The sequence below is a fragment of the Furipterus horrens genome, unplaced genomic scaffold (genome assembly GCF_987537825.1).
Source record: "Furipterus horrens unplaced genomic scaffold, mFurHor1.1.pri manual_scaffold_5, whole genome shotgun sequence".
In the NCBI taxonomy this organism is placed as follows: domain Eukaryota; kingdom Metazoa; phylum Chordata; class Mammalia; order Chiroptera; family Furipteridae; genus Furipterus; species Furipterus horrens.
Window position 1 is genome coordinate 182,312,705 of NW_028327175.1, and position 17,111 is coordinate 182,329,815.

Here is a 17,111-nt window from a genome sequence, read left to right on the forward strand (position 1 = left end):
TCTGAGTCACTTCCTCAAAGTTAATAAAGCTGAAGTCAGACGTTCACAGTGTCATCTTCCCTAGAGAACCACTTAATGTTCTAAAGAAATCATTTTCTGTAAGGGGTCAGGTAGTAAATATTTTTATTTTTGTGGCCCACACAACCTCTTTCATGACCACTGAACTTGGCTGTTGTAATGCGAAAGCAATCATAAAATACAAGATGGACAAAATAAATTTAAAAAATAAAAAAATTTAAAAAATAAGCAAGCTACCAGCCTTTTGGAAAAACAACAACAAAAAAAAACTAGGGTGCGCAAAAGTAAGTTTACAGTTGTAATACAAATAAATAATACAATAATTAATAAATAATAATACAAGTATAAACTCTGTTTTCATACTCGCAACTGTAAACCTATGTTTGCCCACCCTTGTATGTAAACAAGGGGATGTGGCTTATTACAACAGAACTTTATTTATGGACACTGAAATTTGAATTTCACTTCATTTTCATGAAATCTTATTCTTTTGATTTTTTTTCAACCATTTAAAAATATAAAAACCATTCTTAGCTCACAAGCTATAGAATAATAGCTTGATTGAGGCAGGCTGGATCTGTTTTCGGCACCTACTCTAAAGCAAGAATTTATTATGGTACTCTAGAGATAATAGAAAAGTGTTAACCAGGCAACTAAATGTGTCAAGCTTCAGTACTGCTGTGGTGTCTGGTATAATAGGTCTTTATAACTAACAATGGAAAACTATTAAATACAAACAGACTAATATAACCCATCAACTACTGCCACTCCAAGGTGCTACAAAACAGGCAAACAGGGCTAAGAGTCACAGGGCCTTAGAATCTAACCCTGGGGACTCAGCTGCTCCCCAAGACTTGTTTAATTACAAACCACACTGGAAAATAATAGAATGCTGGCACTGAACCCAAAATATTGTCTGGTACTGGGCAGCATAATGGAGCTGGTAAAAACTCCTGCAGGGTTGCTCTAAACTGATTTTTGCTGGATTGCTCAATGATTCCTGGACATGCTAAGCAAGTGAGAAGTGTGGAATTCAGGGTTAGATTACAACTACCTTGCAGTCTACCCTCAAGGTAGTTTCTAAGACCGCCTTACGGAACCTTGGAGTCATTCATGTCCTTACAAACTGCTCTACTTCAAGTATTTCTTTCCAAGTACCTTAATCCAGGAGATGAACAGATAAAACTGCTATTTCTTTCAACCACCTGCTTTTTCCCACCTCTCAACTCAGAAAGCGAAAGAGAATCTAAAGTTCCTTCCCTAATTTTATTGCAATATAACTGGCAATAGCACTGTATAAGTTACAAGCATAATGATCTGACTTGAATCTCTAGCTTTTTAAAAATTTACTTTAATTTTTTAGCAGTTTTAGAGTTTTAGATTTACATAATAATTGGAGAGCACAGAGTTCCATATACCACACCTTCACACCCACCCCATTTCCCCTAGTAGCATTTTGCATTAGTGAGGTACATTTGTTACAATTAATGAACCCATATTGATATGTTAGGTTCATTTGTTGTGTTTTAAAGTTCTATAGCAGCAATTTTCAACCTTTTTCATCTCATGGCACACATACACTAATTTCTAAAATTTGGCAGCACACCAAAAATAATTTTTTTGCCGATCTGATGAAAAAATAGGCATAATTTTGATGCATTCACACTGGACAGCTATTGTCATTTTCTTATTTGACAATCTAAGGAAAAAGAGATCAGTGCCCCTGACTAAAGAGTCAGGTACTGCATGTTTCAAAAATTCTTGCGGCACAACAGTGTGCCTCATGCAGTACACCAGCTGAAAATCACTGTTCTGCACTGGCTGCTGTGGCTCAGTGGATTGAGTGCCGGTCTGCGAACCAAAGGGTTGCCAATTCGATTCCCTGTTGGTACACATGCCTGGGTTGTGCCTGGGTTGTGAGCCAGGTCCCCAAATGGGGGCGTGTGAGAGGCAACCAATACATGTTTCTCTCACACATGGATGTCTCTCTCTCTTTCTCCTTCCCTTCCCTTCTCCCAAAATAAATAAAGAAAATCTTAAAAAAAAAAAAAAAGTAATGTAGTTGAAATCAGAGTATGTATCCTTTTCAGATTGACTTTCACTTAGCAATATGTATTTAATGATCCTCCATGTCTTTTTGTGGCTTGATAACTAATTCGTTTTTATTACTGAATCATATTCCATTATATGGCTGCCACTGTTTATTCACCTACTGAAGGACATCTTGGTTGCTTCCAGTTTTGGGTAATTATAAATAAAGCTGCTATAAATATTCATGTGCTGGATTTTGTATGGACCTAAGTTATCAACAAATTGGGTAGGTGCCTTAAAGAGGGATGGTTGGATCACATAGTATGGTAAGACTATGTTTAGCCGTATAGAAAACTGTAAACTGTCTTCCAAAGTGGTTGTACTGTTTTGCATTTCCACCAGCAATGAATAGAAGTTCCTATTGTTCTACACCCTCCTCAGCATTTGGTGTTGTTAGGTTTTTGGATTTTAGTCATTCTAATACGAGTGTAGTGGCATTTCATTGTTGCTTTAATTTGCAATTCCCTAAGGACATATGATGCAGAGCATCTTTTCATATGCCTATCTGTATATCTTTATTGGTGAGGTGTCTGTTCAGATCTTTTGCCCATTTTTAATTGGGTTTTTTCCCATTGAATTTTACTTTGGATATTTTGGATACAAGTACTTTATCAGGTATGTATTTTGCAAATATTTTCTCCCACATCTGTTGCTTGCTTCTTCATTCTCTTAACTGTGCCTTTCTCAGAGAAGAAGTTTAAATTCTAATAAAGCCCAATTTGTATACATTTTTTTCATGAATCATGCTTTTGGTGTTACATCTAAAAATCTCTGACAAATCCAAGGTCACCTAGATATTCCTCCTATGTTATCTTGCAGAGACTTTATAGTTTTAGGTTTTACATTTAGGTTTAAGATCCATTTTGAGTTAATTTTTGTGAAAGGGGTAAGTAAGGACTATGTATACATTCTTTTCTTTTCTTTTTGCATGTAGATGTCCCATTGTTCCAGTACCATTTGCTGAAAAGACTGTCCTTCCTCTGTTAAGTGTCTTGCTCCTTTGTCAAATATCAATTGACAATATCCATGTAGGTCTATTACTAGGTTCGTTATCCTGTTCAGTTGATCTATTCTTTTTTATACACATGCTGTCTTGATTACTGTAGCTTTATAAAACATCTTGAAGTTAGGCAGTGTCAGTCCTCCAACTTTGTTTTTCTCCTTCGATATTGTGTTGGCTATTCTGGATTTTTTGCTTTTCCATATAAATTTTGTTAAATGCGCTGATAGGTCAAGTAAGATGAGCACTGAGCACTGAACACGGGACTTAGAAATGTGGAATTCCTCACAAGCCACAATGGAGGGTTCTGTGTGACTGGGAGGAGAGGAAGTGAAGACAGAGCACAGAAAATTCTCATAGGGAGTTTTGCTGTAAAGAGGCTGAGGAATAGGACAGTATCTAGAGGAGGATACAGAGCTGGGGCAAGTTTTTGTTTTTAAACAAGAGAAACTACCGGGTGTGTGCATGCTGATAGGAATAACACAGCGGAAAGAGATACGTAGGCAGCAGCAGCAGCGTAAAGCTATTTGAGATACAAGATGGTTCCTACTGGTAAATGAAGACGTAGACATGGCTGATGTTATTGCAGCTTATTTCTATGGTCATGACTGAAATAAATAAAAACTTTCAGTTCGAGGTTAATGAAAATAATATGTAATCTCCTTCCTGTCCAAGTTCATGAGACCCCTGGTTTTAGGGTATGATCAGGAGAGTGGCTAAGACAGGACAAATGAAAGATCATTGGAAGATAGATAGGGTTGGACGAAGGCATAGACAGACACACTACGCCTCCCTCCGCAACTAAGAAGGAATACAACTACCTCAAAACTAGAAACAACCAGAAGTTCTAGAAAAATCAAACTGCATGGAAGTCCAGCAAACAAAGATAAAAAGAAGAAATACTCATCTGGACAGATAGGAGAGGCAGAGCCAGGGTAGAGAGGACTCGGTGTGGTGGAGGCAGCAGTGTTGGCAGGGGAAGGCAGGCAGAAAGCGCAGTCACACGTTTTAAAGTCAGGAGGGACACCTGGGCAGTGTTCCCGGATCCTCACTGGACCTAGTAGCTCATGGTCCCAGTGCCGGGGAAAATCAAGCCTCATTCCTTCTGACTGTGCAGACCAGTGGGGGTTGGGGTGGAGGCAGAAACTGCCAGCCTCTCAGCAGAGTCCGCTTGTTTAAATGGCCCCCACGGTCCTAGAACGTCCGCAGATCCACCCACTCTAGGAACGGCGGCCAGGGCAGCAGCTAGAGGGATGCCAGTCTGGTGTGGAAGTGGGAGAGGTGCCTGGAAAAGGGGCGAGTTCTGGGCAGGCGGCATTGTTCCCTCTCAAACCCCTCCCCCACATACAGCGCCACAACGTGGTGAAACAAGTCGCCCTGTCCTGATGAATCCCTAAGGCTCCGCCCCTTACAACGTAACAGGAGCGACAGATCTACCTGGGACACGGAGCCAAACAAACACAGGAGCCTGTGAGAATGAGGAGACAGAGAAGTATGGCCCAAAAGGGGGAATGGATCAAGGTTCCAGTGGGAGAACTAAGTAATGAGGAGATAGACAACGTAACAGACGCAGAATTCAAAACACTGGTGATAAAGATGCTCACAGGCTTGACAGATATGCTTGAGTATGGCAAACGCATAAGAGAAGAAGTGAAGGCTATGCTAAATGAAATGAAGGAAAATCCACATAAAACCAATGGTGAAGGGAAGGAAACCTGGGTTCAAATCAATGATTTGGAACATAAAGAAGAAAAAAAACAGTCAACCAGTGCAGAATGAGGAAGCAAGAATTGAAAAAAATGAGGAAAACTTCCCAAATTTTGCGAAGGAGATGGACATACAGGTCCAGGAAGCACTGAGGGTCCTGGGCAAGCTAGACCCAGAGGGGACCACACCAGGACGCATCATGACTGAGATGCCAAAGGTGAAAGATAAAGACAGAGTCCTGGGGGCAGCAAAAGAGAGGCAGAGAGTTGCCTACAGGGGGGTGCCTATAGGACTATCAGCTGATTTCTCAGAGGACACTTTGCAGGCAGGAAGGGACTGGCATGCAGTATTCAATATGAGGAAAGGCAACCTGCAACCAGGATTACTCTATCCAGCAAGGCTATCATTTGGAATGGAAGGGCAGATGAAGTGCTTTCCAGACAAGGTAAAGCTAAAGGAATTCATCATCACCAAGCCATTATTATATGAAATGTCAAAGGGACTTACTTAAGAAAAAGAAGATCAAAACTATGAACACTAAAATGACAACAAACTCACAACTATCAACAACTGAATCTAAAAAGTGAAAACAAAATCCAACTAAGCAAACCAGAAGAGAAGAGAACCATAGGTATGGGGATTATTTGGAGGGTTATCAGCTGGGAGGGGGGAGGGAGAGAAATGGGGCTATGGTGCAGGGATTAAGAAGCATAATCGGTTGGTACAAAATAGACAGGGGGATGATAAGAATAATATAGGAAATGGTGAAGCCAAAGAACTTATATGCACGACCCATGGACTTGAACTAAGTGGGGTGGGACTGGAGGAGGGAAGGGGGTACTGGGCAGAGGGGAGCAAAGGGGAAAAATATTGGAACTACTGTAACAACATAATCAATAAAATATACTTAAAAAAGAAAAAGAAAGATCATTGGAGGGAGAAGCAAGAACTGAGAGGCTGAGGTACTGGAGAAATCATATACTAGGACAGTGGAATCTCTAGGAATTCTGAAACAGTAGTCCTAGAGAATGTGACAGCAAGCTGGGAGCTAACATTCCAGCCTCTGCCTGAACAAAGACCACCTGAGCCAGGGAATCCCCAGTGCATGAAGCAGCGTCTTCTAATTCTGGACAGTTACAATTATAGGAAACTTCTTCCTTATTCTGAGTTAATCTCTACCACCCAATACTCTCCAAACTGCTCCTTGTTCACTCCTTTAGAAATATTTACAATGAGACTAATCTCTCTGACTTAAGATAGTTATTAAAGCAACTGAAGACAGTTCCAAGTGTTTTCTTTTCCAGGAAGAACACTTTCATGTCAGGTCTTTCAAACATTTCTAATACATCATTGTTTCCAAGACTCTCACTATCTTGATTGCTCAGTTTGGGATATAGTTGATTTGTTAATATCCTTGGGATGACAGAGTTAGTGGCACAATCTTCTGACCTCCCTCCTGCTGTTCAAATCACTACGGTAATTAATAAATAATTTATTTGCCATGATGGTGTGGGTACAGCACTGTTACTGAGCAACAGCAAAACATCTTATACAAGTTATACAAAGATGTTTCTCCCTCACAATCTAGAGCCTTCTACTAGCCCTAAATTAGTAGTGATTAAAGTTATGGCAATGAAATTATTGACAAAAAAGAACATTCCAGTGTTAATGTTCCTAACATGGCAGAAAAGACTACGAATTATGCATCAGAAGGAGTACTTACAAGAATATCAGTGTTTTCAAAATAATTCCTCCAGTATGGTCTGATTTTCCTCTGTCCACCAATGTCCCATACATTCAGTTTAAAACCTTGTGATTGTACACTTTTGATGTTAAAACCCTGCAACAGAGAAAGGCAAAAACATCAAGCTTTCTTAAGCCTTGAGATCATAATTTTGACAAAGTTATATATGACAGCTATGTTATTTACTAATTCTGAGGTACTCTGCCAGATGAGACACTGGTAATACTGAAACAGTCTGCTATGATAAGGAAGAAAGAGATGTATTTATACATGCTTATTTCATTCAGGTTGTGGAGTCAGTGTTATTAATATCATGGCTACCATGATGTGCTTTCCATAATGAGTACACACACACACACACACACACACACACACACACACACACCTGCTGAGGACGACGTGGTCCGACAATAATTCTGATAACATAGACCATGCTTCTGAGGAGTCCTCAGGATGGTAAAATTTAACAGGACACTACATGTAACTAACAAAAAGTCAATGCTGAATCTTAAAACTCAGCAGAACAGAACAAACGGTACATTTAAAAAGGCAAAAGCTATAATCTGGCAGACTGAATTATTTAGGAGTAGCTCAAGAGTAAAGACATTCCTCATATGGATTACTCAGGAAAAGAAAGGAGCTGAACTCAGGACACGGTGGGGAAGGCTGGTTGGCTCATAACTGGATCAGCAGCCCAGTGGGGAAGGTAGGGCCTAATGGAACAGCATGTTCACACCCTGAAGTGGAGCCCTCAATTATGGGCAGTGATGGAAACAAATAAACAAGCAGGCATTTCAAACTGTTCTTTAATAGGTATCTCTGAGGAGCCTGAAAAGAAAGTACTCATTTTCAGGACCCTCACTCAAGGTGGAACCTTGAAGAAGGCGAGCAAATCAGAAGCAGGCAGAATTGTGAGCCGGGAGTTAAGTGTGCAGAGAAACAAATTTACAAGAACTCCGGGGTTCTGAGAGAAGGCATTTCATGAGCAAGAATAAAAAAAATCTTCTTGCAAAAATGATATAGTGAAATAAAGATTTGAAAAACCCAATCAACAGCCTGCTACCACCAAAGTACAATGCATCCAGAATAAGTGGAGGTAAGCACGGCTGGGGATGCTTCCATGAAATTGGTTCATCTGGCAGCTTGCCAACAACTGCTGCCTAACAGAAAGATGAGGAACAATGCTATAGTACAGGAACACTGCCACCCAATTTCCCCTGAGGATAAATAGTCACCAGAGAATAACTGGGGAGGATGCTGACTGCAGCTCCTCTAAAATGCCAACGACTAAATAAATTAGAAGTTTAAGAACTGTAAAGGGAAGTGACTTAGGCTTATTGTAAAAGGCTGCTTCTTTCTGACTCATTGACAAAACCACTTTTGTGAACTTGAAAATTCTATATACATAATTACAATAGTAAATGTCAAATCCAGTAACATCAAATCCTTCTAAAATGAAGCAGGGAATAATAAATAAGAGTAAATCTTGAAATTCAACAATATGTACCAAGAGCCCTAAAGTTCTATTAAGTCATCAGACCCAATCTATTAAGAAATACTCTAAGGAAATAATGAGTGGATATCAACATTTAGAGATGTGTATTGCATTAGTATTTATAACAACAAAGATGTTCAACATAAACAGCATATTTTCTATAAGCCTTTTATTTTAAATACACATATATGCATAGAAAAAACTAAATGGGTATATCACCAAATGTTAACAGTGGTTATGTATGAATATACGTTATAGGTGTCTTCTATTTTCTCAATTTTACTTTTTAATGCTTTCTAAATTTACTATAATGAGCATCTATCACTTTTTCTAATACAAAAATAAAAATAAGTTTTTAAAAAAACATGAAATCTTGACATAATACAGGGTGGGGCAAAAGTAGGTTTACAGTTGTGGGTATACAAAACTTTATTCTTGTATTATTTATTATTTTTGTATTACTGTCCATATGAACAACTGTAGACCTACTTCTGCCCTACCCTGTGTAATAAGAATCATCTACAACAATATCAAACAAAGCTTAAAAGTTAGAATTGGAACTTTGGGTCCATAACTTTGAGTTCATTTCCATGTTTACAGCATGTAAGTCCTATTTTAGCGGTGTTCTTGGGAGATGCACAAATCAAAAACAAAACAAAAAAGCAACCTAAAATTTAGCCCTTCTTTTTCTGGCAGATATCCTCACATACTAATATGTATTTTCAGCCTTTCTAGGCTAGACTACTGTAATACACTCCTCCTTAGGCTATACATTATATTTGTTCAGAAGTTATAAAATTGCTCACTTTTCTGCAGTGTTTTGAATCACTGAGACTCACCGGCAAGGAAGTATACACACCAGCACAGACATTCAAACCTGACACAAAGCTTTTATCACAGTATGGTGACAGAAAATGCTAAATAACCCTGGCTTTGCTAAAACCTCTAATGCTCAAACACTTTAAAGTGACTAAGACCAATAGGGCTCACTCTAATTAGGAAACCCAAAGGCCTGGCTAACGGTCCAGCTTTCTCAGACCGTCCTACAGGAAAGGCGGTCTAAAGAAGCAGACTCAAGTTCTTCCCGCCAGGACCTGTCTTTAGCTTCTGGACAGTGAGCACCACCGCCCCCGCCTTGCCCTTTGTGTTTTGCTTGCTTATTAGCCTTTGGAAATATAGGCAATTGTTTTTTATTTTAAAAATTGATATATATTTGTATTTATTAAGTCTGAAAAATACACACTAAAATGTTAACAGCTTTTCCCACAGCACTCTTTGATTTTCTCCTTTATACTTTCCCTGTATTTTCTATGTGAATTAATTTCATTATCAGAAAGACAAAGCTTTTTTATTGTCGTTTGATTACAGTTGTCCCAATTTTTACCCCGATGCTCTCCACTGTCTCCCTACCAAAGTCAGTTAAAAATTTTATTTATTTATTTATTCTTAAAGAGAAGGGAATGGAGGAAGAAAAAGAGAGAGAAATATATCGATCAGTTGCCTCTTGCACAACCTCCAATGGGGAACCTGGCCTACAACCCAGGCATGTGCCCTGACCGGGAATCAAACCAGCGAAGACCTTTCACTTTGTGGGATGATGCCCAACCAACTGAGCTATACCTGTCAAGGTGATAAAGTTATTTTTAAAAAGGAATCACTTAGGCCCTGGTGGGGTAGCTGAATTGGTTAGAGAGTCATCCCCATATGCCAATGTTTGATCCTGGGTCAGGACACATTCAAGAATCAGCCAATAAATGCATAAATAAGTGGAACAACAAGTCAGTGTTTCTTTCTCTCTCTAAACTCAATTAATAAATAAAAAAATTAGAAAAAGCAATCACTTAGATCTGAGGGAATGGATTGTGTCTTGACCTATGTATACATACATATTTACTTGAATTATTTATTTTAAAATTATAAAATGTACATAAGATAAAATTTACCAGTTTACCCATACAGTTCAGCGGCATTAAGCACAGTCACACTGTTGGGCAACCCTCACCAGTCTCTGTCCACAGGACTTCTTTCATCTCGCAACACTGACTCTCTGTGCCCATTAAACACTAACTCCCAATCCCCCCCTTCAGCCTCTGATAACCATTATTCTACTGATTGGCTACATGACTGTTTTAAGTATCTCATATGAATGGAATCTCTTGATATGTTTTTGAAATCTTAAGATTATTTTTAAACAGTATAGACTTTTTTCAGTAACGAACTTAGACATGGACAAAACTGTATTTCCCATTTTGTCTTTCATATTGTTATCATCATCTTCCATGTGTTCCACAAGCATCTGGGGCCAACGCAGTGCTCACCTGTGTGGGTGTGATGTGGCTGATGTCTTCAGATGCGAGCTGCTTCAGAAGAGTAGTCTTGCCAGCATTATCCAAGCCCAGGAGAAGGAGCCTCACCTCCTGGTCTGGTGCACTTTTCAATTTACGCAAAATTGAGAGTAAGCCCTTGAACAACCATAAGAAAGATTACTTTTGGGGCACTAACTTTGATTATTTATTGAACATCAGAGTACCTTCTCCTTGAAAACGTTCTTGGTTGTGGAGTACATAATTATTATTATTTTCTACTTTAATGCTGTTTATTTCAGTTGCTTCCCCCTTCTAAGTTTTGGCAGAAGTAGGCTGGTAAATTCAGCAACTTAATAAGTAGCGTGGCTTATTCCTGTTCCTTCTATTAATCCAGTCTAGTAGTCACCCTGGTATTATGAGCTACTACCTAATTCGTGTTCCTAAAGCCCTTTACATAAACTTGCAGAATACTTATCATATCAGGCTATAGGTAATTGACTTTTGTATTTTTCTCCTTTACTAGAGTGAAATTTCTTTCGGGTAAAGACTATTGCTTCTGTTTCCCACATGCCTGGTACTTATCAGATAGATACTAGATAACAGTATGCACCCAAGGAAGTGTAAGATTTAAAGGTGCTATACAAAGAAATACAAAATAGCTTTATAAAATTGTATCTGGGCTCTCTTTGTTTAGGACTATTATTCAGCTCTGGCCAGGTAGCTTAGCTCAGTTGGTTAGAGCATCGTCCTGATACGTTAAGGTTGCGGGTTCAGTCTGTAGTCAGGGCACATACAGTAATCAACCAATGTATGCATAAATAAGGGGAACAACAAACTGGTGTTTCTCTCTTCTTTTCTCTCTCTCTAAAAGAATCAATAAATAAAATTAGAAAAAAATAAAAAAGACTTCACCATCCAAAATACTCTACCATCATCTAACCTCCATAAGACTTTTACTGTATAGGTGCACAGTTTGGGTGATGTATGTTCTTCAGATAAAGAATTTGATAAAACAGAGAAGTTAGGGAATTTAAAAGTCATTCATGAAGGAAAAAAAATCAGAATTCAACCATGGTATTTTTGACTAGTAACCTAATATTTCTGTTTCTTGGTTTTACTATTATTAATTTGTATGGGTGGAAGTAAACCACATTGCTTTTTATCTAAGGATATAAGAAAAATCTTATAAGATAGTTGTTCTGTCACGCAGCTGACAATCTCATTCTAGTAAGACATGGTTACAAGAATCAAAGAATCCCATATTTTAAAGGGCATTTAATCTAATCTCTCAGCTCAAGCAGAAATTCCTTCAAACTGAATCTTAGAATTATATAAAATGGTTATAATTTTTTATCTGTATTACACCAGGCAATAATTCAAACCAGTCTGTTCACTAAGATCAAATAATAAGTCTGTGAAATAATTCTCAGCAACTGAGTCTTTGGACAACGATATGCAAATATGCATAATTGTTAAGAATTCCTTTCTCCCCAGAGACGCTTTGTTTATCACTTCTAGTACTGTATTTGCACTGACTTGCTAACAACCACATTAACTGATATGCCTCAAAATTTTCCAGCAATAAAATGGAAGGTTTGGTTAAAAACATGAAGACAAATTCTATACCAAAAGATTTGGGGAAGAGAGGCTGAATAGATCTGAAACTACCAAACGAAAACAGGCAGGTCTTTTTTTTTTTCCCTTTAAAGGCACGACAGTTCTTTCATTTTCATCTTTTCTGCCCTTGAATACTTTGACACCATTCCTTTTTGAAACTATATTTATGAGTAGTCTCCCTGGCTTCTGTTAGCTACATTGCAATCACTCATTTATAATACCACCTTTCAGAACAGTTAAAATTAGAATTCTGAGATCTTCAGGGGACTGGTGATATAAAAAGGCTAAGAACGGGGAAAACACATTGTACTACCCCTGAGTTCCTGATTAGATGTCCTCATTACTTTCCCAATAAAATTCTAAAACAACTGGAATTTAGCTATTAATACATTAAACAACAGTATAGGCACAGTTCTTCTCATGTATTATCTACTAGTATAGAAATTGTGAAAGAAGGTTTGTTTTCTATAAAATATTCTTAAGGTTCAAAATGAATGTTTTGGGTTTTTCCTCATGTATCTCTTCTTTTAAAAAATTAGTAAATAAAAATACTGCATTCTGTAGTCTGAAACTTTTTACACACTCATATTACTTGACATTGAATAATTAACAGAAAAATATAAAGCCCTGGCTGGGTAGCTCAGTTGGTTAGAGCATCATCCCAATATGCTAAAGTTGTGGGTTGGATTCCTGGTCAGGGCACACACAGGAATCAACCACCAAATGCATAAATAAGTGGAACAACAAATTGGTATTTCTTTCTCTCTCTCTCCTCCCCTTCCCCTCTCTCTCAAACCAATAAATAAAAATTAAAAATAAAAGAAAAATATAATTTCTATTAATCTTAAAAGGAGAGAAACAAAACACAGATGAGAAAGAAACCATTCTAACTATAGCTAAACTTTATTAATTAACCTAATGGAATAAAAACAAGACTTCTACATTTCTAATGGGTAATTTTCCTTATCAGGAAACAATGACTTTACATGCTTCACCTTTAAGTGAAATTATAGACAAATGGAAGGTTCAGCCGGTATTTTCTTCCAGCAAAATGATAAATGGCATCTCAAGCACAGACTAGGCAAGACAAATTCAAATACAATACAGCATCATATTAAACCAACTATTGAGGACAGGGGATCACAGGATTACCAGCATTTGCTAAATAGGGAAGAGGATATTTATAGATATCAGGGTTCTGCCTGAAAGGCACAAAGTAAGCTGATTTAAGAGGCTGGAGGAAAGAGGGCAGAATTAAGTCTATTCTATTCTTTTACCCATATATGTCCATACTTTATTTTAAATGTTAAATGAAAGGAGGCAGACATTAGAAGTTAATTTTATTATGGGTCTAACTTTTGCAGTACAAATGTGAGGGAATGGATTTTTAATGTGTATTTTTGGTCAAAGTATTCATTCATTCATTCATTTATTCATCATTAAATACCCATGATGTACCTGAGTACAACAGTGAGCAAAACAGACATGATCTCTATGTAGGACATGTACTCCTATGGTATTAAATAAAGGCGATTTAAGAAATAAGAACTTTAGTTAACTGCAGATTATGCAATCACCATACACACATACAAGTTACATGTGCCCTGGTAGACAAAAGTGGTCTGATTCAGCCACAAAATGTTTAAACACACTTTAATACAGGCAAATCATGAATAGACATGTTACTCACTATAGACATTTTGCGTGCCTCAAAATCAGCTTAAACTTAACTACTGGCAGAGGCATGGCTCACTGACCTAAAATGATGCAAACTAGGTCATTCAAAGAAACTGGTGTAGTGGAGGGAGAAAGAGGAACATGTTGGTAAATGGAAAATATATGTGGCCCTGGCCGGTGTGGCTCAGTTGGTTGGAGCATCGTCCCGTGACCAAAGGTTGCGGATTTGATTCCTGGTCAGGGCACATACCTAGGTTGAGGGTTTGATCCCTGGTCCGGGTGCATCCAGGAGGCAACCAATTGATGCTTCTCTCTCACATCGATGTTCTCTCTCTCTCCCTTCCTCTCTCTCTAAAGACAATGAAAAAATGTCCTCCAGTGAGGATTTAAAAAAAAAGAAAGAAAAGAAAAAAAAATATATGGGTATGAGGTGCAGCTAAAATTTAAATATTCAATTAGTAAGCCAACTGTCAAGTACACGCTCTCCCCATAACTAGCTTAAATGGAACTAATTTACCTTTACCTCTTTAAACTAACAAAAAAAAATTTGGTGTTGCTCAGACCTTATTAATTTCCAGGAATTCCTAGATCCTTGATAGGGAGACCTCAGCCAAACTTTGTCCTCTTTCTCCTCATCTCTCTACTAATAAATACTATGTTTCTTGAGGAATAAAATATGGGCATCTCCTCAGAAAGATTGTAAGTTCCTACTTCACCAGAGTCCTAATGAAAAGAACGTTACAGGTTTTAGGGTTTCACAGATTTGCATTCAACTTCCCTATATATACAACTCCAGGCAGTTAGACCTAGAAAATGGGAACAAGACTTCTATCTCAAGAAAGATGTTAGGAAGATTAATAAGGCAATGTGTGTAAAGCATGGTGCACAGCAGGCACTCAAAAACAGCTGTTGTGTTTACTTATTTTCATTTCTTACTTTTCACTGACCGTTTCTGACCAGAAAACATAATCTTGGGAACCTTCTTCAAATGTTGCATACACCTAATAACTACCACTAGGTTCATATATGTAGAAAGTAGTCCATAAGTAATTCCTGAATGAAGGAGTCATCTATTAAATAATAATTACTCATGCTCTAAAATGACTGTCATCTTAGTATTTCACCAAGGACTAAGAATCATAAAGCAGGGGTAAAATAGCTGACCTTTAATGCTCAGAGAAACCCCAATTGGTTTTTGTTGCAGTTGTCTCCAAATTAAAAAAAAAAATTAAAAAAGTATGTATTAGTCATAGCTGAAGGTTAAAAAAAACCCCAAATCAACAACCTGGGACTTACTGTTCAGTTGTACAGTTACCATGGGGGCCCATGGGATTTGAGATGTGACACACTTAATCACACCATTGACCATTTAAATTCCATGGTCCACTTTCAGTTCTAAGAATAGCTCACACTTTCAGAGATAGAAAAAAAAAAAAAAAAGTATTTTGGAAACCAGACAAAGAATCCAGAATAATGTGCTCTAATTTCTTATTGTTCATTTTAGGAGAAAATAAAAACAAAATCTGTCTTGATCACTGAATAGAATATTGTATATAAGTGTTGTATATACTGTCAATTTGTTGTATACAGTGTCAATTTGCACCTAGAACATGAGCAGTGGTTAATGTATTGTGGCCTGTAATTATAAATTAAACAATCATGAAATTACACAGTCCACTTAATAAATAAACTAGGGAAAGTTAGGCTACTTTCATGCATTTCTCATTTATGATTACAGCTCATTATCGGTTTGGTATGCCTTTTTCATTTCAATTCTAGTTATTTTCTGTGTAAATATTTATGTTTATATTCATTTGTTGAGAAAAACTTAGCCTTTAAATGGACAGCTCATGTATAAACGATTAATAAAACAAAAAAATCTGTTTAGCCCTAAGTTAATAAAACTGCAACGTAGTAAGTATGAAATGTGATTGGCAACTTCAGATCAAATAATTCTACTTCTTTAACACTCTGACGATATAAAATCAATGAGATTTTTTTTCCTATTAAAATTTACTCACTGGATAATTTGATCAAAGGTACATTTTTTTTTTCTTTGTGGACATCTAGATCTTTCTTCTAAATCAATAGAAATGGTATAACACTTTTAAAAGTCAAAAAGGGACTGGGGTTGAGGTAGGGAACTAAGTTTGAGTGCTGTCTCTTTACTGTTGGTAAGCCAACCAACCTGTTCTAAATGCTTCCAAATCAATTTTCTTTGCTTGCTCTAAAACTACTCAATTTCCTTTTAACATCCTCCAATTAACTTCACAGAAATCAAAAAGGAACAATCAATGGTCAAATCTATCACACATCATAACTTACAGCTTTGGAAAGATTTAATTAGACCTGACAGAGAAAAGGATTGCCCCAAATTGATGCCCTCTCTCCAGTTCTAATTTCCCATTCGTTTTAGTTTGGAGGCCCCAAACTGGAATTAAGACCTTTTGGTTCTGGTGTGGTCATACGCAAAAGAAGACTGCAACAGGTTCTGAAGGAAACATCAGGAACCGGGCAGTAAAATTGCCTCTATCAACACGGATAAAGTATTGAACGGAAGATTGGTCATCACGTACAACCAGACCTCGCAGAACCCTTAGCAAATAAATAAGTCAGGACTGCAGAAGCCCGCCCGCCACGCAGATACCGAGGAGGCGTAAAATCCACTAGGCCTATCTTCCAAGCGGCACCTTTGTGTCCGGGGATTAAAACCCCTCCCGCCGGATGCCCGCACAACGCAAAGGCAGAGGGAGCGCTAGGCTACCATCTCCCACGGTACCGCTAGGGCGACCTCAAACGTAGTAGCAATGGCCCTGATCCCCGTTTATGGCCTGGCCCCGGGACCCCACTTTCTTGCGGCGTGGAGAGGCCAACTCCCTGTGAATATCTAAGCCTGCGTGCGGAGACTGCTCTTCGCAGCTCCTCGGATCCGCCCTCCTCCCAGTCCCTATGATGGAGCCCTGGTCCCCAAACAGGACATCCACGCACCCTTCCAACCGCTTTCCCTAGCTTCGTACCCGTTGCAAGCTCCGCCTTCTTCCTTGGGCCCAGGTCTCCCTCCAGGGCCCACACCCTTGGGGCTCCCCGCCGCCCCCCGAAACCAGTCCAGGACCCAGATAGCACGCTGAGTATGAGCCCACTCCCTACTTGGCTTTAAGCGCCGTGCCCCGCCCTGGGCTTGGTGACAAGGCTGGGTGGGTGACCGACCGGCTCAAGAGAGGCCCAGGCCCCCAAACTCACCATCCTCCCGCCGAGTCCCTCCTCCTCCTCCTGCCAGCCCCGTTACCAGGGGCAACTACTGAGGCACCGCCCCCGACGTCCTCGCACGCGCCACGGAAGAGCGAAGCAGCAGAACAGAGCGGGGCGGTGTCCAGCTCCACTTTCTCCAAAGTGCGCAAGCGCGCCAAGATACCCACTCACTGCGCAGGCGGGAAGCTAGAGCGGCTGGAGGCAGCT

General features: G+C 38.8%; 1 protein-coding gene across 4 annotated transcripts in view; it reads right to left on the bottom strand.

Annotated features, from left to right (window-relative positions):
- Positions 1-17,085, bottom strand: part of ARL3 (ARF like GTPase 3) — a 32,872-nt gene extending 15,787 nt beyond the window's left edge. The window contains exons 1-3 of one of the 4 annotated variants that reach the window (XM_090278518.1): positions 16,896-17,063; positions 10,374-10,517; positions 6,540-6,656 (exon numbers count right to left, since the gene is read on the bottom strand). In XM_090278518.1, coding sequence (XP_090134644.1) covers positions 6,540-6,656; positions 10,374-10,517; positions 16,896-16,898 — 264 coding nt within the window. In that variant the 5' untranslated portion in view covers positions 16,899-17,063. Of the gene's footprint in view, positions 1-6,539; positions 6,657-10,373; positions 10,518-16,895 lie in introns of all 4 variants that reach the window. The other 3 variants (XM_090278517.1, XM_090278516.1, XM_090278515.1) reach the window with 3 other exon arrangements.
- Positions 17,086-17,111: the final 26 nt, after the last annotated feature.